General features: G+C 35.2%; 1 protein-coding gene across 1 annotated transcript in view; it reads left to right on the forward strand.

The window, feature by feature from the left end:
* LOC111064644 (cadherin-related tumor suppressor) overlaps nucleotides 1-25402 on the forward strand; it is a 278331-nt gene that overhangs the window by 219986 nt on the left and 32943 nt on the right. Inside the window, exons 6-8 of the mRNA XM_039428848.1 lie at nucleotides 8217-8407; nucleotides 15054-15473; nucleotides 17438-17936. Coding sequence (XP_039284782.1) covers nucleotides 8217-8407; nucleotides 15054-15473; nucleotides 17438-17936 — 1110 coding nt within the window. The remainder of the gene's footprint in view (nucleotides 1-8216; nucleotides 8408-15053; nucleotides 15474-17437; nucleotides 17937-25402) is intronic.

Consider the following 25402-nt stretch of genomic DNA (forward strand, 5'->3'; position numbering starts at 1 on the left):
TGTATATACGTAGACGCGCGATTTAAGAAGGAACATACCTGTCAAATTTCATGAAAATATATTGCTGCGTTTCGCCGTAAATGCGCAACATAGAAACATTTAATCATAAAGAGAAATGCAAAACCGTCGACTTGAATCTTAGACCTCACTTCGCTCGATCAATTAACCTAGAAGCACAGCAACAGAGACACATTAGACTGCAACAGAGTTTGTAGTATTCTTATTCTTAACACATCTTGATTGAAAGTCGGGATTTGGAATCTTATTGAAGTGTTCATCTCATCTATTTGAAGCTCCTCCTTGGGAGAGAATTCCTCATCTCTCATCAAAAAGTGAGTATTTTTTTCAATATCGACGCAGAAGCACAGTGTCTAGACTACAACAGTTTTCTTGATACTCTGATTCTGAATAAAATATCTTTCTCAATAATAAATTGATGAATCCTACAACACGGGTGCTCTATGTGCGATGATGGAGGGGGGGGGTTCAGTAGTGTTTAAAATGACAGCTGGCGACCTTTTGCGATGGCGAATTATTTATGGTTGGGGGGGGGGGTGTTTGAGGCCAAAATATAGAATATTTAGAGGGTTTGTTTGTAATTAGGCTTGAGCTTTTGAATCACACTCTAGGGTTCGGAACTCATTTATAATAGAAGCTTCATTGATATTTACCATTACTCTCCCATTACCTATCCTAAATGAGCTCAAGTGTGCATTATCCCCAGAAAAAAGTGGATTTATTCGCACTGTCCTACAATAATAATTGATTTTATAATCAGATGGAAGCTAAAACTGTTTAAAAGGGATTTGAAAGTCTTTACAAATTCATCATTTTTGACAAAAATCTTCGTGTTTCATGTTGAGAGTACAGCAATATATGAGGAATCTCTGACCTATATAATTTATATTGATCTATGAAAGAGTAAATGACTGCATGTCGGGTCTGAACCTCTAGTGGAAGGAACATATCTGTCCCTGGAATTCCTTGATTATCCATTGAATTTTGTTAAAATTTTCTATCATTTACGTAAACTCATAGAACCTCATTCTTGTTGGCGTGGATCACTGTTGGAAATTTGAGGACTTACTGGATCATTGATCATATTAATATAAGGCGACTGAACATGTTTTTGCTGCCCACTAACTCTTGCTAACAAATTCTTGCTCAAAAAACGTCTGTAACTAAAGTATGTCATCCTTATGCATTTGTACTTCGGAACTGATGATGTGGATTCTAGAAGCTACGTGCTGATATTCCCCTGTATCTGAGACAAAGGTTATAACTGAATACAAAAACTCATCGTCATATCACGGTTCTTATCAAGTAAATCTTACTCTAGTATTTTACCAATGTAAACCTTAGATATTGAATAAATAAATGAAGTTATATCTCACATCCTTCATTAAAATATTGTTTCGATGCTATCATAAACCTTTCTATGAAAAAATGTAGTAAAATTGTTCGAATTTCTGAAAATTCAACAGCTCAAAATGATTTGCTATATAGAAATGTTTATTTTGCTGATCGAGTAGAATATTTAAGGTAGACTACTCATGGCTAGACACAATCTCTGTTCTATATTAAGTTCAAATCAAATCAAATTTATTGCCAAATTCAATAATTCACAAATGCATGGAAAACAAAATTCAGTTCCATACATTATAAATTTACTAACAAAATTACAAAGGCTTTCATTGAAACTGAATAATAATCTAATATGTAATATTGGCGTTGCAAGCAAAACAAAGTTTGTGCGCTAGCAACGAGCATTCAGTAAGCACTCCAATTAGAGAAAAATAGAAAAAAAAAACTGTATGAAACAAAAATTTAGCAAACACTTAACAAAACATTATCATACACTTTCAAAAAAGAAAAAACACGATAGCGGAGTTGTTCATAGCATGAGCATAAACGAAATATAATTAATTTAACAAATATTCATTTTGATACATCAACAATTTGAAATACAGTACAGGATAACATTACATAAATTGATTTCAATCTGGGAGACAACTTCCAGGTAGTAAAGGGGGAATAATTAAATAAAACTTGAAATAAAGAATTGTTGAATTCCTAGAATAAAAATATTTTGACTACAATATTTTCGGTCTTGACCCAGTTTTCAATTTTCGTTCTAAGTGCTTTTGAGGGTTTTATTTTTATAAAATGTTCAGGGATAATATCTATTAGTTCATTTACTGTGTAGTTGAATTGTCTTCTGCATATAGTTAAGTCAGTTCGAGGAACAATATATCTATTTGCAGATCTGAAAATATAATTCATATTCATATAGTTCATATTTCATAATTATGATTTTTTGATAATTATTTCTTGAAGAGGAGGATGTATTGTTGACCATTCTCCCTTTTATGATTAGATTCAACCATCCATCAAGAATAATACCCAAACTTCTATTTTTCATCCATCTCGATGATATTTATTATCATTACGACACATTTCTGTTATTAATATTTATAAATGGACTTTAAAATTTGTGGACTGATTGAGTCCACAAGTGATTGGAATACTCTTTTCTCTAATCAAGGAGATGCGCATTGGTTCGATGAATGGTTGAAACTGATTCATTACTCACCAAATCTATGATGAGCATCTGTATTAATTGGGTTATACCGCCTTGAAAAGTTTGATGCTAGTTTGTTTCAAACATTTGATGAGAAAAAACTTTAACGAATTTAATTCTAGTCGAATGATGTTTATGAGTTCCGTGTGGGTTCCGCTTAGGTGATCGATTCTGAGGATTCCAGAGGAATAATAAAAAGGAAACCAGCAGTAGAAATAAAGTTGGAGCTCTCAACTCGTAAGTGTTGAGAGAGGAAGAGAAGGATAGAGCGAAGGAGCGTTAATGGGCGCAAGAAGGATGGAGAAGTGATGCTTTTGACTGCTAGTGTCGAGTCCCCGATGTTTTGTGTGTTAGTTTACCGGGCCTTTCGAGATAATTGTCCCTCTATTCTGCATAATGCATGAATCTCTGCCAGGCCAAGTCATTCATAACTTTCAGTCTATTCCCAGGATATCGGGTGAAGGGAGAGAGAAAGGGTATGTGCATGTGAGAGAGAAAGGGTGATAAGAAAAGAATGTGGAGGAAAAGATGTGATGACGAGGAACAAAGAGGAAGATTGCTGGATAAGAAGATGAAAGTAAAGGCGAAGAATTAATTATCTTTGTGTCTTGAACAGGCAATAAAACAATGCTCCCAGAATGTATTTGGTTGTTAGTTGCCTTGCATCAGTGGTTGTGTGCACAGCGACCAACGAACAAGCAATAGTCGAGCACTTCTTCACTCAGACCTCAATAATGCCAATATGGTTGCAAATTAAAATTGTTTCACTCTAATTCCTTTTCCGAATTCAGCTTGTCTATCAATCCTCAATTCATAGCGAAATGATCACTGGTTGAGGACATGGATAGTCAGTCATCATATCCCAGACTAGATCTCAATCATTATTCACTATTTCGATTATTCATTATTCTATAATTGTTATGATAAGAAATAAAGTGTTAACAAGCAAAATTTCTGTAATAAAAACTCGTCTGAAATGAAAATTGACTAGATTAACTGATTGTTAAGGAATTAGTTGTTACTATCAATAAAGTTGAGATAATAGGGGTTTTATTGTCCATAACACTACAACTTCATGATATTTTTAAATCATCACTGTTTTGAAAAAAATATGAATTTGATTCGGGAAGAGACCAAACTATCATGGGGATTGTATGATTTCGATTTCAAAAGAGTCCAGAAAATCAGTACAAATCAAGATGACTGTATAAATTCGATTTAAAAGAGTCCAAACGATGAACAAATCATGAAGATTGTATCACGATAAAGAGACCAGATTTGTAGCGTGTTGATGAGTATAATTCATCCCTCTACGTGATTCTAAGCTGATCATTCTGAAATGAGCTTGAAATTCTTCACGTAATCTTCTCAATCATTCGATTTAACTTCAAATGTCATGGTTGCTTACATATCAAACATTTATTTGTCCCGTTTTTTGAGGACCTGCAGTGAGTAGAGGAGAGCAAGATGAAAAGACAAGATTTGGGGCGTAGACTTCAATCTTGCTCTGGTCGACACAGATTTTATCTTACTGCATTTATGCATAATAATGAAAATAATCAGGGTAGGATTGAGTGCTGTCTATTTTATTCGTTGGGATGTGAGGATGAACATTGAAATGTTTCTGGTTGTTGCCGCAGATGAAACCACCCAACATGACGTTACAGGTCGATTCTTTCCAGAAAAAATCTCGAAATATGTCCAGCATCCTACTGACAACAGGCGTTCCGGCGGGGATTAAAACGAATTTGTTTGTTGGAAGCATTAACGTCAATTAAAGTTGATCTATTCGGTTCCGCGGGCGGAATGCAGGGTGGAATCCGACAGAACGCAGCCGCAGCGCCGCAGTCGTAGACGACTGACCGACCGCAGACCGCATCCACGACCGCCTCACTAGACGTCACTCAAATTATTGTGCCTTTTCAACTGCCCTGAGCCCCTGAGCAACTGTCTTCGTTCCTATGGGAATAGCGTTTTGGTCTACATTTTTGTTTGTAAGCTGCTGTGTAGAACTATCAATACAGATAGACTTTCGAACTTTATAGATTTGATATGATAGTATATAGACTACATACCTGCAATACAGTATATAGATTACAGTATATAGACTACATACCTATCAATACAATATAGATCTATTGTCCTATATGAGATTGGGCCCATAGTCGGAGATTTGTACTTTCACAAATCATTAGATCTATATTAGAGTGGTCAGTCTAAATATATTTTAGAGCTGTGAATAACAAATAGTGAGTAGGTTTTTGATTTTGTATTCAAATTTTTTAAATAAGTGCAATATTTCTAAAGTTTTTAATTTATTGTGATTCATTTAGAGTATAAAATCAACCTTCAAAATTCAAAATTTTAAATCATCATTTCTGGACCGAAAATCAAGTGACGAAGCAGTGTGTGACTATATAACCTTATCTTTTGGACAACATTAACATTTTATCAAAATTTTTGGAGAGAAATAGTACAGGCTTAGCCTAGTTTTTCCTCCAATATCATAATTGTATTATGATTATAGTATTTTATACAATAAATAAATAAAATAGAAAAATAAAATATTGAAGTTGTACAAGTTTATTTATCCGCTTTGTACGAATGTTGTAATATCATACTTTTTGTATTAGATTTGTACAAAAATCAACTTCTTATAAAATGATGTTATATCATCTCATAATATTTATTATATATTTATTCCTCAAAAATAAAAAAACTGTTTCATTCATGTCTTGAAAGTAGTTGCTAGTATGGAGTTAAAATTAAATGAATTATGGAATGGGATTAATAATAAAATAATATTAATTTGAGAGATGAATGAGATTAAGCTTTTGAGTGATGTTATAAATTTTATATGTCAATTTTATTGAAAATAGCATGTCACTCCATATCGTCCAAATATGAGATGGAAATATCATCGAGGAAAAGTATTGTATAATCTTGATACAATTTCTTTATACGGTTCTGCTCCTTCACCAATTTTGTTGAAGATTATTGTATCGAAAATCACGTTCAACAATTGTTTCGGAATACCTCAACTTTACTTATCACCAAGCTGAAAAATGTTCTTGAACATTCCAGTTCCAGAGAGTAACGCTTTTATCATAATTATGGTCAGGATGGATTAATCGTGGAATAATCTGAACCACTTGAAAACAAAATGCTGTGTTGCAATAAACAGAAATATGAGATTAAACTGAATCTGGAACCGAGACTGAGTGAAGAGGGCTTAGCTGCTTTCATTATAAGATTATGATAAGAAATGTTTCTGTCTTGTTTATGCAAATTTCTCGAGATTTTGAAATCCACGAATCGCATGTTTCGGGTACACTAAAAATGAAGGACTTTCATAATTCTCCATTGTGCTCTGCATAATCGCCAACTTCCCATCACTTCATCAACCAATTATAAAACAGAGTTTGATAAAATATGATTCTTCTCTGGTGAAAAACGATAATGAAAGAACAAGTTTTTCATTTTTTTCAAGTGGTGATCCTACTGTTGATAGTCGAAACCATGTTGAACGTATTTGTCAATAATAATTATTATTGATTCAACATAATGATATCGCTAATCTAACAAGCGGAGCCTGGTCTGCGACTAATAAGTGAGGGAACCGTGCTGATCAGATCGTCTAGATGTTATCATCAGAACAGGACCTGGTTTTCCATGTGGACATCTTTCAAGGACGCTGCACAAAAATCATCTTCCCAAAGCTGGCCTGAAGGGCTTCGATAAAAGAAACAAAAAACGCCATCCAGTCCACTGTCGAGTGGGAGAAAGAACCGGGCATGTTTATTTTTGTCTAAACGCTATGAACCACCGATGTGACAGCCGGCCGAACAAGAAAAAGTATGTTAATTTGGGAATTCTTTTGAAAAAAATGTATAGTTGGACGCCAGAGGGCGCTTTCAATCATTACTGAATCACCAAAAACAGCGGCTGATCGTCATCACACCAAAAACGAACACGATAACTGGATGATTAATCGTGTTACAGGCTGGCCTATCAATTAGATAATGAGAATTCATTCGAAATTATGAGATACCTCATCAATTAATTGGATCTTTGTATGCGGGGGCTCCCCTCCCCTCCACGCATGCAGCTACTGTACTGCTCTCTGCTCAATTTTATCATTATTGAATCAGATAAGTGATTAATGCAAGCGGCTCTGCATTCGCAGCATCCTTCCCTCGATCCATCCAACATGTCGCAACCTACCAAATCTAGTAACTTATCCATGAATTGGACGAAAATTTATCTGTTTACGATTCTTTGCTTTTCTATACCATCTAAAAGTGCGTACAGATACGCGCCGCGAACATGAGCAATTCACTTTTAATCAGCTGATGCCAAGCTTTTTATATCTATATCTTATACCGTTTCTGTAAAAATATAAAGATATAGTCAGAAACTTGAAACAGTCATATAAGAGACATGAGCAATTCACTCTTAATCAGCTGATGCCAAGCTTTCTATATCTATATCTTATACCGTTTTTGTAAAAATACAGATATTAAAAGTGAATTGCTCATGTTCGCGGCGCGTATATCTGTACGCACCTTGAGAATAACAACTTTACTCATGTGGAAACATTATTCTTGAGATAATTATTGTTATATTTATCATACATATTATGTTTTGTGTGTAGTCCAATTTTTGAATGAATAGTTCTGATACGATTGAATGTTTGTTGTTGAAATATTAGAATACCTACATCATATCAGTATATCGTATATTCTATATTATATTGCTAAATTCAAATTTGTCAGTAAATTCAGGGTATATTAATTTCATACCGTTCATGTAGTATTATTATAAATCGAGTTGAGAGTGTGTGTACTGGGATAGATGGAATTCATGATCATCAGTAGAAAAACTTTAGGAAAAGGGAGAAGAGCTTCAGCAATTTAGAAGTTTGTGCTGCAAACCATTACACCATAAGCTAGGAAAACATTGAATGAATTACCGTACACGGAATATGAAGAACAAGTAGACTTGTTATTTTCACTTAGCAGAATATGTTGGTGATATCACTAATTCTCATCGAATATTTCCCATGTCTAATTGAATAGTCATGCACATGAACAATTAAATTATACTAGGATCTTACTATGATTTAGGATAATGATCAGAAATAGATTTTTGTGTTCTTCCTAAATCTTACAACACAATCAGAGAAAACGGATACATCGAAGATTGTTTATCCCATGACACTACATAGAATATAAGAAGCAGAACAATCCTTAACTTCCTGCTAAGTTCCTTTATTTCCCCATTTTATGATTCATTTTCATGAATCAGAAAGATATGAATTTACTTATATTTTTGATACAATACATTCTTGATGATAAGCGTTCGTTCATCTTTATTAATCAAATCAAATTCTTATTTGCTATAATATTACTACTTTGGCGTATTTGCATTTTCTGTATTTTGTATTATATTATTTCCCATAATATTACCTCTATGATGTATTTGTACTTTCTGCAGATATCTGCATTTTGTATTCGTTTTTTCAAGGCAGAATAAAACGTATTTCCATTTTCATTTAATTTTAATTCTCTTATACAATTCTCAAAACAAAAGTATTGTTATTGTATGTTTATAATTGTTGTTTTTCTGGTTTCAGGTGACAATGGTCGTCTAGAGTACAGCATAGCATCAGGTGACGAGGAGGGTATGTTCAGGATAGACGCTCATAACGGCACCATCTACACTAGACGGGAGTTGGACAGAGAGAGTCGCAGCCTGTACAACCTCGTAGTTGTGGCCAGGGATCAGGCTTCACCGCCACAGGCCAGCTTGTCCTCTACCGTACAGGTTCGTGCGAGACACACACCAAATTATGCGATAAATTATCATATAATTTCATAATATAAATTTTATTCCATCGAATATCATGTAGTCCGTATCTCGAGCGCTCCAACAATAAAAATCAACCCTAAATTATCAAATAATCTCGACACCAACCTTTCGTGTTTTTTATTTTCGAAAATTCCTGTACATTCTGGTGAATTTTTTATATACGACCCACTTGCTATTCTTTCCCTTCTCTTTTTAATGATAGCCTTCATTATCGGCATTCCTTTTTCGCGCCCCCACGAATCACGCCGGCCTATAGCAACACAAGGTGCCCGCCCGTACGCCCTAGCATTATCCCAATTTCGTCCTTGTATGATGCACTACACCGTCAAGCAATACACTTCGACAATCGTAATTTTTCATGTCAATACGTCATCTTCGTTTTAACCTATCAAAATTTTGCCGCTAATGAGGTAATAAATTGTGGTTTTCCAATCTTCCAAATTTATTCATTCATATTTATCTCACGTAGTTTGAAGTTCCCTCTTCTCCATTAGTATCAAGTTTTCTGTTGGGAAAATAGAACATTTATTGTTGATTCAACAATGAATACTGGTTTAATTTGAAATTCCCTCTTCTCCATAAGTATCAACAATACTCTTGTGAATTTTTTTTTGTAAATATGGCAATGATTGGTTTAAATTTAAGTTTAATTTTTTTTCTTCTGAATTATTTGTATTGATCACTGTTCTCGACGTTGAACAGCTACGTTCAAATTATTACGATTATTTTTGTAAATATGATTGAATACGGGAAAAATACATTTATAACGAAAATCCCTAAATCAAGATTAACTTACTCAAGTGCAACTCAGCAAAAGGGTCCTGAAGAATTCGTGGAAAATATTCGATAGAAATTTTTTTTCTTGATCCAACTGATGCTGTTCATCAGTTTTCTGTTAAAACTATTGAATACTGCGGTTTTTTATTCATCTCCTATTAAAATGAGCTATGATTTCGTAGGCAATCTCTCATTAATTACGTGCATTAAATACAGTTTGTGAGGTTTCAACAAGAAGCATGAAGATTCTCCACTCTGATTTTCGTTCATCTGTAAACACCTCAAGCCTGTTCAAACTACATAGCATTTTCTATGTAGTTCAATGCAGTTTCTCTATGTTTATAATTCATTCCTTACGATGATAATATTGTTATGAAAATCATTATAGTTTCATCGTTCAGTGCATTCAGTACGATGACTCTTCCAAAACTGAAAACCTATTAAATTCATGAATCAATTATCGAATTATTTATTGAGATAATTTTTTCTCTATGTTAACTCAATATTCGGGAAATATCAACGCGATTTATGATTGCCGATCCAAATTACACATTATCTGTTATTAATCAGACAATATGCGAGACTAAATCTTCACCGCCTTTAAATTAGAAACAGCATACAAAAAACGCAACGAACGTCATTTTTGGGCGGAGAGGTTTTGCAGGGTGAGAGGGGAAGGGTTCCTCTGTGAGTTCTGTATTTTACAGTTCATTATTGGAAAGATAGATAAATATTTTATGCGTCAAGGAATCCTGCCATGAATTTCGAAATAAAAATATGTAAATATATGCTGAATAAAATTACGCGCGATAAAGCACTGGGAGACTGTATATAGTGAACATATGCTGCATACATGTATAGTTTTGAAGGAGTGGGATATTTTGAAGAGGGGAAGGGGGGGTTGTGTGCCGGGATGCTGTACACACGCACGCGCACACGCGGGCATTGCTATACACAACAGGAGATTGAAGAAAGAAGAGAAAAAATACTTGTTCCTCTTCATCATGTTTACATAGCTCTTGGACACATCGGTTTAATAGGTGGGCACTTGGTAGGGGGCTCGGGGTACGTGGTACGGGGTTCGGGGTACCGTCAGTGACTCCACTCTTTTCAGACGGCTGCTCCATAACTTCCAATATTGTACTCGGCTCTTCAGGTTCATCCATTTCTCACCCTTCTTTACTCTTATTCTGTGAGCAATATTTGAATGAACCATCATTGAAAGGAAGAGGATCCTTCACTTGAACCTCTGATTGCTTTTCATCCAATTTTTCTCTTCTGTTCTTCCATTAGAGTAATTTTTTCAAATTTTGTTGAAGATTCTATTTCCATAGATTTATAACAAATACACTTCTACATAATGTACATAGGCCTACAAATAATAATCATAATATATAATTTTCCATAACTGGCGACTAAGATCCAGGAGAGCCGACCCCAAATAATGGGAAAAAGGCAAGGAAGAAGAAGAAGAAGAATATATAATTTTCCATCATATTTCCCATGATCTTTCTTTATAAGCTCTTCCTAGCCTATTGATCCTCTGATTGCTTATCATTTAATTTTCCTATTCTATTTTCTCATTAGAGTCGATTTTCTCCCCGTTTTGTTGAAAATTCTATTTTTATAGATTTATTGCAACTAAATTTCAACTTAATATCATCATCATAATAACATTTTGTATAATATAACAATTAAGTATATGTTTTTTCAATAAACTCCTCTGGTTGCAATTCATTGGCGATCAGAGAAATTATTATTATTATTTTATTCATCATCACATTTTAATGTGAGTTTTTCTCATCAAAATCGGCCGGATTTTGATGTTATTCTGTTGCTATATTCAGGAATGCCCTAACCTGTATAAGATACAGTATTGAGCACCACTGCCTTCTGCATCAAGTAGCTTGTGTTTCTTGAAATTCCCAGCCGACTCAGATTTGCAGTCACCTTTGTTTCCATCAATCTAACTGCTATTATTATTATTATTTATTATTTTCTATAATTTTTAGCCTGTTTAATTTATCCTCTCTACTCTAATTATTATATATTTTACTATAATTTCTCCTTTATTCCCTTCTACATCTTTACATGAATTTTTGATACTTCTTGATTGTCTACATCACTTTTTTTGTCTACATCACTACATCAATTTTTTCCACTGAATACTTCTTTTCATTTTTCCTGTTCTCGCGCATCCATTTCATTTTTTCTTATTCATGCCTGTCTTCTTGGTAGTTTTCCCTTCTCTTTCCACATAATTTTTCTACACCTATTTTCCTTCCATTCTACTCTGATTCTCTTCATTTCATAAATTTTCATACGATTATTGTTGTCACTATTAGTCTTTTTGTTCCATATTTTTCAATTGGTTTGAAAAAAAAATTAATTTTGATTCAATTTGATATTCAAATATTGTCTCTCCCCTCTTCTATTCACTTTTCTGTCCTATGCTTCTGCTCTCTCAAGTCTTTTAGAGGGAGAATCATGGATGGGAACTATCACGTATACTCTCTCCTTTTACATTTTATCACTCTCGCACACACTCATGAGTGAAACTATCACACTCTCTCTCTTTTTCTTTGATTCTGCTTATTTATATTACATTTCTCATTTTCCATAACATATCCTTGTCTCTCGCTCTCTTGCTTTCCCTCTCACCATATCCTCCTCTATCAGCCCAACTCGAATAATTTCCAGTACTCTTATCCCCACCAATAGTCATACCACCAGCCAGTCATATCCAGCTGACATTTTCACTGCTTTCCATCACCCTCTGTTACCTCCTCTGTCTCACCACATCCAGGACACCAGCTTGCAAATTATTTTCATTTTTGTCCCTCCCATGAAGTAAGAGTGCCTCTCTTCTAAAAAGTTATCACTTAGTCCGGCGTATAAATAGTTTCGTTCATTATAGTAGTATGACGGTGTACAGCAACCAACCACTGCTTGCTCTCTCACTCACACTGACCCGCGACCAGCAACCAAGTGGATTCTCTCTCTCACTCACTCACACACACACCAATCCTCGTTAGACGAGTTACAAGAAATTCACACTCGCGACACTTGGCTTGTCACTGCGATATGAAATACTAACGAGCGACTCCCGACTGTTCCTCAGAGTCTCATTTCAACCCCCCTCCCCCCGAAAACCCACATCACCACCGCGCATGCGTGTGTTGCCAAACGACTATTTCGAAAACAAAGACTCTGATTTTATGTCTTCCTTCAGCAAATATGACAGTGATAGATATGACTTTGCTCTGCAAGAGCGAATAGAAAAACCAAACGAGAGAAAATGTCTGAATAAGAATATAAAATTTTCAACCTGACCACAAGTTAATTAATAGCATGAGGGCCGAGCGACTGTTGGCGACGCTGCCTAGCTGCCATTTTAGATAGTCGCAGGTAAACTTGATAATTAAGGGCCTGCACATTCCATACTTGTTACATCTTTTTTCATAAGCTATGGAATGCACTTCTCTGTTGAACAACCAGGGGTCGTTGAAATCGCCCACAAATAATTGTTGCATGACCTTGTTCTTACTTTTATTGAATAATTTAATCACGACTTCCCCGTCTCGAAGTAAGTGATCTAATCTGTAGAAAACCAATGGAAGAATATTTTGATAGTTTGGCAGTAGGTATAATATTCATCAAGATGGTGTTGTAATTCATTACCAAAACCGTCTCTTCTCTATCATGCTCACAATTGTCTAATATATGTTTTACAAGAATTTATTCATTATTTATCTATTAATGATCATTTCATCACATCAATTTTGGGAATAATACCATTCGACAGGTAACTTGTCAGTACTAATACTAATATTATAATACATACAATCAAACAAATAAAATATTTATTACAGAATCACTGAGATATTATTTATCAATCTCACAATATTCCAAATTACTCTTGGATCAAACCAATATGTCTGTAATTCTACATACATAACTGGGGTTTTGAGAGATAACTACGAAACTAAAGAACATTTTTATTGCTTATTGTATATTGAAGTAAAATATATAGGTATCGGGAATCAGCTTTGAGTTTTTTCTAATCTATTATGATGAAGAACTTACATTGAGAAAAAAACGTAAATTGAAAAAAAAACTATAGGGAAGGATATTTTTGTCATTTCGTCCATCTTTATTCTCAAAAATTACAATTACTTTATCTTTCAAGACAAACTTCAATCATACGAATAATATAAGTAGAGGGCGTGATCAGAATCACCTGCATGTCCATAAAAAATGGAAGTCTAGTGAAAATTAAGGCGATTATTATAAGTAGCTTATTATCGAATACCTGTCATGTATTCTTTAAATCATTTGATCGTACATTTCTCGATGAGATGTGAATTTCCTGCATTGTTGATCAAGTTAATCTGACAACTGTCCAATGTTGACTAGAATAGATTCTTATCGACTATCTATCGAAGTAACTCTAATTTGGTCGTTGTGTTATGAAATAGGGGCTTATTAGTTGTTTTCATGGGCGGTTTTAGGCTGAAAAGTGGACTGTTATGAATGTTCTGGTGGTGGGAGTAGACACCGTACAGTTTTGTTATAACAAGGTAGACATTTGCATAAATACTCCTGGGAAGATAGCAAATTCGAGGCAGTTGAGTATGGAAGTTGGAGATTTCTTGTAAAACTTTAAGTTACAAAGGCTGGGCCAGAAATGACGTGTAACTAACTCGTTTTCGATGATGAAGGAATGAAGTGGGAAGACCAATGAATTGGACACATTAGTCCTGTTAAATTTGATGTACATCCTCTTATCCGGCGATTAGATCTCTTCTCTTTTCTACTCTCTGTCAAAACCATGGTCACAGATCTACTGATTAAACAGTTAGAAGCGAAAAGCTAGATCTGGTGCCACTCAAGCTACTCTTTTTTCAATTATTATTATTATCATCATCATCATCCTTGAACTGAAAGAATAGAGATAAGAATAACAATTCTAATTGAAATATGATTCTATCTTGTAGTACGCGTATATCCTATCAATCTGTGAGATGATACCTGAATATTCAAGCCAAAATTTTGGAGTTGAATTTTTCAAAAGTTTTATTTATTAATAAAGACTAACATGAACCTCATTTTTAAAATGTAAATGTTATGACAATGATCCCTGCAATGAGCAATTGATACAATGAGATTCAAACAGATTACATTTAACCTTACAGTTGTGTTGTGAGTGATGTTGTAGTACTTTCTATAATGAAAATACAAATCTAAAATTTTAAATTTGTATTTTCATTAGATTACATTTACTTTTTCCAAGTGTAAAATATTGATCTAGAGCACAGTGTATAACGTACATACGAGCACAGTGTATAACGTGTATAACGGAAGAGGTACAGTACAGTTTTAGGTAGGAATGGAGTCGGTTGTGCCTTCCATAAGTATATACGGTAGTTGTGAATGTTGGAGTAAATCAATAAAAGTTGAAATTGAATTAATTTTCAAACCCTGACATTTAAAAGGAGTAGAATGACCCTGCAGGTTTTGATAGGGTGTAATACCATAGACAAATTAATAAAAAAACAATATAAAAAATTGTAGTACCCTTTATTATTAAAAACTTCAAAATATTTGTTGAAATATTCAAATATTCAATATTCAGGACCCTTTTTTAGACTATTAAAAACTTTGAATATTTCAACTAATATTTCAAAGTTTTTAATAATAAAGGGTCTACAAGTTTTTATATTGTATCTATTAATATGTACAAAAGTAGCTCAAATAACGTTTTTTTACCATAGACAAATTATTACTACAAGTATCATAAACGGTATGTTTACTCTGTTCGCAGGTGTCCATAGTGCTGAAAGACGTAAACGACGTGGCGCCTACATTCATCACACCAAACGAGACATCAGTGGCCGAAAACATGCCGGGCGGCACAGTCGTGTTGGCCGTGAAAGCAGTCGACGGCGACGAGGGTCGTAACGGTTACATCGAGTACTCACTGCTCTCCGACCAGTACCACGGCCTCTTCTCGCTGGGACCCGTTGACGGGTTGTTGCGGGTCGTCGGCAAGCTGGACCGCGAGACACGGGCCAACTACACTCTGCGTGTGCGCGCCAAGGATCGCGGCGACCCTCCCCTCGCCACGCAGGCCGACATCCTGGTGCGAGTCATCGACGAGAACGACAACAGTCCCGTCTTCGATCCCAAGCAGTACTCGGCTTCTGTCGCCGAGAACGCCAGTATCGGGGTGTCCGTTCTACAGGTCAGTTAGATTCAAAATCAATTCATAAATTTCAAATTTTTTCTCCAACTAATCTGATGTTGGAGTAGAGAAACATTGATCTGTTTATTTATTCAATTGATTATTTGTCTATTCAATGTAGAGAAACAATGATCTGAATATTTATTCAATCAATTGACATAACACAACTTCCAGAAAAGTATCACAGGCTGAAGCCCAAAACAGTTCCAATTCTAATTTATACTCTATGACTGTCCTAGACTGTCTAGATATAGCTAGGTTCTGTGTTATAATCATTCTCATTTGAACTAATAATTAATATTAAAACGTCAATTAGTTATTCCTCAAGTTTTGAGGGAGTTCATGAACTAGAATGATACAAATATATCCATTATAGGAATATTTTTAAATGGGATAGTTCGAAAACCGATTCGATTTTAATGTAATAGGAATTGTTTTCCCCTTGAGCAATAATTTATTGTTTGTGAATGGCAATCATAATTGTATTTTTTTCTCAATGATAGGAGTATTATGGGGATCGAATCGAAGAAACACTGATTCAATTCTCAAAGTGATTCATCCCCAAACAGTTTATAGAATGATGAATAGAGGTAGTATATCAAAAATCCGTTTTGGAATGGGTGTTTCTTCTATTATTGGATTTGATGCATTTCAGTGATTCGAGAGAAATGCAAATCAATTCACTCCATAGAATGCATTTCTTATTTTGTTTGGAATAGGCCTATCTCCAATTACATTAAATTTTCGACGCACTGATTCAATAAAGGAATATGAGAACTTGAGGTGCAATGGAGAAGGAGTTGAAAACGTATTAAATAGGGTAAATCTAACGGTTTTTGAATACCTTACATTTAAGGGATAGGATTAATAGAAAGCATTCGTTCTCTACTAATAGATTTTGAAATTAAGTGCTCATTGAGCAAGGATATTAAAATGACTATCAGCTAACTCTAGCTGATTCCTCCAGTTATGGAGAAACCGAAGGTAGTAGCTCCGTATACAACATTTGGAGAATATTGTATGTAGCATGGAAGCAATAAAGTTTGAATGTGACCTGAACAAGGTAAGGTGAATGATTGGTTGCAGCTTTTCATTGTTTCTTCTTTCTCTTTTCTCTACTTCTTTCAGCAATTAATAAATTGAATGATATTCATTTCTATAGTACGGTCCACGTTATGATGGCAGTTTTAATTGATTAGCATTGATATTGCTATACTCGTCTATCATTCGACAAAGTAGATAGCGCTATCCTTTCCCAGCTCTGCAACGTTCCCAGATAAATTTCCAACAATGTAGGAATATAATCAATTATCAAAATATCCTATCTCAATAATGAACATATATTATAATAATCATTGAAAACTATAACTTCTTGACGAGTAAAATGTAATAGATTATGTTGAACAAGAATGAACAGTTATTATTACATCAGATATACCGGTATCAGATACCCTATACAGAAGGCAGTGGCAAAGCAGAGAATTGAAAATCACACTGTTTATTACAGTGACAACGCTGTTTATTTATTAGGTAAGCTCAAACTATACATAGATCGGAAAAGAAAAAACAGGCTATCGCCCAAAACTTCTTCAATTTCCTAATTTAGTTTCAAATTGTCCAAATATTATACATAGGTTATGTCTATTTTAATTTCTACACCAAATCACAATCTAAAACTATAGATGGAATTAAATAGAGAATGCATTTAGGATTTTCGTTAAATAATAATTACTAAAACTATAATTAGAATAAGACAAACAATTTTAAATTTGGAGAGATTGATAATAAAACTTTCGTAAAAACATGAAACAAACTTTAAATTCACAAAATAAAGAATGTTCTCTTATCTTTCTCCACTGCTATTATAACGTGGACATCACTATAGTATTTTTATTTCTGATTCACAAATTTCATTCAATTTTGTCGTGTCCTAACTTGATTTCGTTTTGTGATTTGTTGTTCAGATCTCAGCGACAGACCTGGACGAGGGTCCGAACGGACGCGTGCGCTACTCAATCGTAGCGGGCGACGACAACCGTGACTTCAGCGTATCAGAGGACAGCGGAATGGTGCGTGTCGCCAAGAACCTCAACTACGAACGCAAGAGTCGCTACACGCTGACCGTGAGAGCGGACGACTGTGCCGACGGCTCAGCCGCGCGACACGACACGGCACTAGTTTCGATATCGGTCGCAGACATCAACGACAACCCGCCCGCGTTCCTTGACTCGCCGTATGTCGCGTACGTCGTCGAGAACTGTCTGTCGACGCAGCGTATCATCCGCGTGCACGCTCATGACGCCGACACGCAGCCGTTTAATGGACGCGTGCGATACTTCTTGAAGGACGGTGACGCAGATCTGTTCCGTGTGAATGCGTCCACTGGAGAGCTGTCGCTGCTAGCCGCGCTCGATCGCGAGCGACAGCCGCGCTACACTCTCACCGTCGTCGCTATGGATACCGGTGAGTAGTAACTGAAGTTGATATTCAAACTTAATAAAAACTTAACAAACTTAAACTCGATGTTGATAATGAATGTAATACTGTATTTATAATGTGAATTCCGTTGTATTGTTGAATGCTCTAGAACTCTAGAATTTATTTGATCCAGGGAATTGATCCAGTAAAAACGCTCTCTATTATAATTCATGAAATCAATAAAAATAATTATATCATATTTTACCTAGTGGAAAAGATAAATATTGGATGAAGCATTAAGATTATTGATATGATAAATTTGCATGAATGCATGAGATAGAAACAATAATATCTAGTTTCTGCTTACACTCACCTTTTTTAAACAGTAATGGATAAATTCATCCCTTAATATATTAATTTTCCAATAGTATATACTTGAAGAAGTAAGAAGAACAAGAACTTCATTGAAGAACCTTTTTGCAATTGAACATACTCATATGAGGAAAATGATTGAGTGCGTTAATTATCGCAAATTTCTATTTTGCTATCTATAATTTCTATTTCACTCTATATTTGTGAATATTTAAGAATCGTGTATCTCATGAATGCATCTCTTGGTTACCTTGGCTACTTCAATTTTGATAGAAATGAACTTATTCATTCATTCTTTGGATACTTTACAAAAATACATAGAAAACTATTTCAGAAAGTATACTATCGAAATCCATTGGGTCTATTTAATCAATTCAATTAGGTGTATTCTTATAATACGTATTCATCAAGAACGTATTTAGATATTGACAAACATTTTAGATTTGTCTGTATAATCTAATCGCTTTTAGAACTTCCCGACAAAGTCGCTCCGGGCGTATTAGTCGCATATATCTCCAAAGTTGACTTATTTGCAGATGGATAATTCTGATGGATGTAGTATTTAACATTGAGCAACGCCTTTTTCGACTAGAAGCCTGTGCACTATCAGACCAATTAATCCTCAGCTGCTGTGGGAGCCGCAATAAATTTAGCGCATAATGCATTTATTCGCGAATTCCTGTAACAGACCTAGTAAAGGAGGATATATTAATGTATATACGGGAGTCTTGCGCCTGGATTTATTGCTGCAGTTTGTAGGAGTGTGAGTGTGGCTGGGATGAAGCCCCTTATTTCACAATATAAGATGCAAGACAGACGTGAGTTGTACGTAGTGTATACATCCGGTAGACTCACGATGACCTGTGATAAATTTTTGCCGTGACGGCTAGGTTTATACTGCGTGATGGTAGTAGCCTCATGTGCAGATTTGTTAGTAAACTAGGAATATGCCTTCACAACTATATAAGTCATCATTTATATAGATATAGGTGGCGGTGTTGTTTCATGGTTCATGGCATGTCAGTAGTAAGTAGCTTAGGCTGCTTCTTCAGCAATGGTTTCAGCTGTAAACTTATCGAGTCGAGTTATGCAAATATGAACCCCCACCGTTCGGAATTAGCTCAACTCCAACACGTCGCCATATTAATTGCACCGAACTAGCACTAACTTATTGTTGTTACTGAACCGGCAGCTTTAACGGGTGCGCGAGCGATCAACTAAATAATTATCGACAAAAACTAACAAAATATAGTTTCGATCGAGTCGAATGAGTTCTTTCTCGGTAGCACGCCATACCAACCGCCTTTCGTGGTAAACACCGTTACCATTCCAAAGGTGCTATTCACTGGCAACGAGACCTTAACCTCCACATTCAGTGTTAATGTTATTTATTATTTGTATCCAGTCCTTTCCAGCCAATCGATTTTATTCGCTCCCTTGTGTACATCATACCATTCTTCAATATCTACTTTATCGTAATCAGAGGCTCAAACATCTTCTACAACCGCTTTCAAACGCCTTATCGATCACCATTGAATTTATAACCTTGATCTAAGAGTCATCGCAGTAATCTTTCAGACCTCTATTTCTATTCAATCATGAAAATCATCTGGTAAACATTCTTGTCTAGACCTGAATATCATCCACATAGAATAAAATAACTCAAAATATTGTAGTAGATGTCTAAAGCTTGAAGCAAAATCTTTCAGAGCATGGAAGTATGAATATTGAAGTGAGTGAACAAGAAAAGCTTGTAATGAATTTTTTGTGGGAAACAAATTTATATTTGGGGGTGGCCAGGGGTCCTGGGGGCAGAATTTGGAAGATCTGGAGGTTTTCCCGTAGCTTCCAGTGTAGTATGCAACAGATTTGGTGTTCTGCGAAACATATGAATAAACAATCATTTGCAAGCCGATAAATGTTTTCTGAGTTCTTTAGACTTTCCAAGTTTGAGTTTGTGTCTAGTGTAAGCCTATAATCAAAGAGGACTTGAAGAAAAAGTCTTCAATATACATTCTATATCCAGTCACAGGAGATGAGATGAATCACAATAAAAAATGGTCCAACGACTGCGATTATGACTGCTTTATACTCTGTACAGAATTACAGATGGACATGCGCAGCAGAGAAAGCAGACAGCGGGAGGGATACAGAGGTGCGATGTTGCCGATTTGAAGTGACCAAAGATTAGTGAGGAAATTGAATGAAAAAGACTCAGAAATTGTCAAAAAATCTCTGTTTATCAGAGATTGACAATGGTGTAATAACCACAACCGGTCTTTCTAATTATCAATAATTCAGTGGTTTTTTGACAATTTCTTAGCCTTTTTCATTCAATATGAATAATTACCACAATATCAACTTCTCAATTACACAAAAAGTGAGGAAATTGGCTAGGCTGTAATATACGAGATGACACTATGAACTATTGGTTGATAAATGAGATGTTATCATGTAGGCCTACTGTCCAATTCAATTCAAATTTATTTCCTCCACAAAAATAAACAATTACAAAGTTTGCAAAATAACATGTACCTTGACTTCTAGCGACTTCTATTGACACAAACAAGTAAGAACTAAGGCAGAAGAGGTGGAATTGAAACCACTGCAATGAGTGAAAATCACTTGTTTACTTGAAAGTTGTTTTTAACAATCTGCTGAAATCTTGCAAAACCGCATTCACATTTTAAAGGGATGAAATGGATGTAGATCATGTACTGAACGATTCTTGAAATGCCGATATTTTACTGAAAGGTATTTGAAGAGATTTAACGTGAATACTCACGATTCTCAACAATGGGGTAAATGCGAAAGAAACTCACCTTCACTTTTATCCGATAGAGAAACTGAATACCTTATAAAAATAAAAACTTTGAATGCAGTTGGGAACTTAAGAGCACTTAACTCATATTACAATTCGTTGGCTGTGGTAAAGTTTGCATTAAATTTGTAAGTGAGCATGAACAAAGCAGGCGCTCGATGACACTCAAGAATAGTAGGCCTATATAGGTACAAATACTATATACTATCCTTGGATGTCACTGACTACTGGGTGAGATAGTGAAAATCATTGCAATCCCTTTCTTCAAGTTTTATTTCCAACTTGCTCCTTCTTACTTTAGAACTTCCAACTTTATCCGCTCTTCTTCTGTCCCTCATCTATCTGCAACTTGCTTAATTGCTTGTAATTAATCGATTTTTCGTGTCGGTCTGATAGTGATGACATTCCAGACTGCTCTTCCATCTTCATTTCTCTTATTCTCTGTCTCTTTCTTTCTACCTTTCTTGCCAATTCCTTCCACTGCCACTATCAAACAAAGTAATGGATATTCAACGATTATCATGAATGGTTTTAACTGGAATTATATAAAATTCAGAGGTAAAGGTATACTGTACAGTATTATTATGTTATCTGTGGCAAATAGATTCCAGTTCACTCCCATTTATCCCTCCATTATATATTCACATGCATTCTCATTGACATGCATTCGCTTACCATTCTCTATGCAAAAATTTCCATTCTTTTGTAATATTATGACTAGTTGATTATAATTTGAAATATAATATACTAAAAATCGAATGCCATAGTCGTGACTCATTGGAACCCTGACTTTCAGTTCTGCAATCCAAAATTGATCGAGCTTCAGTTCTATTAATACTGGTTCTGGATACATTTGCTTCAGTATTTGTTATGATGGAAAAAATCACAGATTTGGAGTATTAAGGACATCTTGAATAAGCTCAAATGAGGATATCATATCTGAACACTTGGACATGAATTTTTCATCTTATTCAATGCAACCACTCCAAAACTGTGATACAATTGACTTTATACAAATATAATTACTGACAACTATAATTAACTATATTTCAATGAGGTAATTCTTGATATTCAATTCTCTCTTCTATAAACCACTGCAATCTACTAGCAGAATAAGAACTATGCCAATTTCAAAACAAATGTCGAAATCTTCAAGCAATCACAAGCGACACATATCTTCTTAGTGAACGCGTCTTCAATTAGTCTGAACAAAAATCTTGTCCTATAGACTGCTGCATCATGACCACTATGACGTCTGTCATTGGTTGAAATTTCTCCTTCTTACGAAATGGCGTCTGTGTGACTCCTTATTTGTGAACGACCAATGTGTTATGTGAGTGAGGGGGCGTTCACTACAGAGATGTTAGTCGCTCCAATGAAAATGAAGGGGCGTTCATTACGAAGGTTTTAGTCGCTTGTGATTGGTCGAAGAGTTAAAGGAGGGATTTGTTTGACGTTGTACCGTATTTTTTCGATAGGATGCAGCAGTCTATGGGACGAAATTTTGTTTAGACTAAACAAATTCAAGGGGCTTTTACCATTGTGTTGTTAGTCACCAATTTGTCAAAACAAACCTTAACTAACGATCCATATCATTTTCACCAATTATTAGCACAACTTGAGAGCTGATGTAAAATTAGCCTGCACTAATTGTTACTCCAGAATCCAGTATCTAAAAGCTCAAAAAACATTGATTTTGTCAAAAATAAACCTAGACTAACGATTCATAACAATTTAATTTGGTAGGCTGTTATCATGCCGACCACCTCACAGACGTTGAAGCATTACTTGTTGGAGCCGTTAATTTCCAATGGGTTAGAGCTGTTCAAATCTACAATACTCTGTGACCTCACTTATCAAAATGATAATTATTATATAACATTCGTAGGTGAAGAGACACAAAGATTGTTCAACCGCATCTTTCAACCAAATTCACCTAATGTCTGGGAAACTTCGTGAACCAACAATATACGATATAGTTGGTGAACACTTCAAACTTCTCACTATTAAATAGATTTTTTTTTAATTAATCACACAAAAAATAGTTAAGTCGTCGGTCCTGGCTGCCTAAAAAGCAGTCGTTAGGTCATGTCAGAGGCCCTGAAATTGATCAGTTGAAAACTCTGACACCAGACCTGAGCTAGCAGGTCACTCGATATTACTATTTTTTTTTTACAAAAAAATAGGAAAAATACTAACCATTTTATCAAACGTTTAGAACATTAAATTTTCACGCTCAGAGGACAAAAACTAACATGAATTTTCAAACAAGGTTACCGGTATCAGATTTTCATAGAATTGATGAACTTCATTCAAGATTCAAATTCTGAAATACAAGTTGAATGCTGTTTTGCCACTACAAATAACAACTTTTCTAAAGTGTGACGAAACTGCGCAAATCTCTACTGTATCACTGTTCTACAGCGTTGACCATCGGCTATAAGTGTAACAAATACAAAAACCACAAACCAGGACAAAGCATTCGCATTCGGTGAGGTGTTGATTGGCGAAAGAGGGTGCAACAAGGATGTCTCTATCACTCTTTTTTCTCTCTCATCATGAATTTACATTGTATATGTTGTTTCTCTCTCACTTACTCAATTTAGAACAGTGCTTCTCTTTCACTTACTCAATTTGGATCAGTGTTTCTCTTTCACTCACTCAATGTGCTCCTCTTTCACTTACTCAATTTAGAAGAGTGTATCGCGGTGGCAATCGCTTGTTGTTAGCAATGCATTTGTCAAATGACTTGTGTTACTTTGGAGAGTAGCGATAATGATATAATGTGGGCCTTTCGATATTAGCGGGGAGGGGGGTGGTTTGGTTTCCCAGTGAGACTGGAGACCAAGCCAAGCGTGCGTGCTATGCGGTGTATGGACCGGCCTAGTTAGTACAGAAATGAGAGGCAGTGCGTGTGCAAACATTGTCTGTCTCTTTCTGTCAAACATTGTCTGTCTCTTTCTATTTGTTTCTCTCCAGTAAGGGATCGGTGGTCGTTAATAAGGCGAATTGTCAGACGAAGGGAAATAAAGAAGCCTGGTTATTGGGAGAGATCGCATCTGCGGCAAGGCCGAGCCGAGCCTCACCTCACAGCTCCGTTTGAGCATCTCTGCTTGACCGGCTAGGGAACCGACAGCGTCTATGCTCGATTTACTTGCCGAGTTTCTGCAGTTCACAGTTTCACGGTTATCGCTTCTCCACTTGCTAACAACCGCCTGCTGCACAGAACCGTATCATATCGGCAGACGACATTATTTCAAGGACTTGACTCCTTGCTTAGCATTGCCCAGGTCGTGCAAAGTGTCCAGCTTATATTATTCCCACAACATTATTGTTGCTTAGGGCCGATATCAACTTTACCAACCTGTTACAGAATTTAAGCTTGTTTATTAACAGAGAAACTTGTTACTAATTCACTACCAGTGAATGTGTATTTCAAAAATGTGAAAGTGACACATAACCTAGCTACATTTGGTCTAACAGTTTTGGGCACTTATACTTGTGGTACTTTTCTGAAAGTTCTGTTATGTTGAATGATTAAATCTATAAATGAATAATTTTTTCCAAGGGTCGTTTGTAGAGTGGAAGATTAACTGATATGAACCAGTTTAAATTCAAAATGGACTACATTATAACAAACAAAACTCAATATGGATTTGATTCAGTTTAAACTAATAATTGATGAGAACTGAAACTGTGCAAAATGCACTTAATTCACATCTGTAGAGCAAATAATGTTAATGTCATGAAACCTCTCCTAAATTTGGATGAATTGATTTAATTACAGTGGAATTTAAAATATCTTCAATTTGTTTAAACTACTTGATTCCTGTTCTTATAACATCGACTTGCTATTTTGAAGATAGAAGCTACTTGGAGGGGGATAATTCGCCTATCATTAAAAAGTTTAATAATTTCATGACCACTCTCAATGTTATGATTCTTGGAGGGGGATAATCCAGGTATCATTAAAAAGTTTAATAATATTTCATGATCACTTTTCAATGTTATCATTCTCTTGATACTATTACACTTTTATGCGATTAGTTTTGACTCCATTCATTAAACTTCATTCTTGTATATCATGATATGGCATAAGAGTTTTCTCTATTCACAATCATTAGGTCGTTAGCTTCCATATTACGCGACTCATAATAGAGATTTTGAAATAATTTTCAAATCATTGCAAATTCATACTATTCATAATTGTAGATTCATTTTATTGAAATGCCCAATTTCTCTAGTTGTGAATAGATAAATCGTCCATGAATAGACACGTATTGTCCTTGAGAATATCTGAAGAACTCAAATCAATTGT

This window comes from Nilaparvata lugens, chromosome 5, assembly GCF_014356525.2.
Source record: "Nilaparvata lugens isolate BPH chromosome 5, ASM1435652v1, whole genome shotgun sequence".
In the NCBI taxonomy this organism is placed as follows: Eukaryota; Metazoa; Arthropoda; class Insecta; order Hemiptera; family Delphacidae; genus Nilaparvata; species Nilaparvata lugens.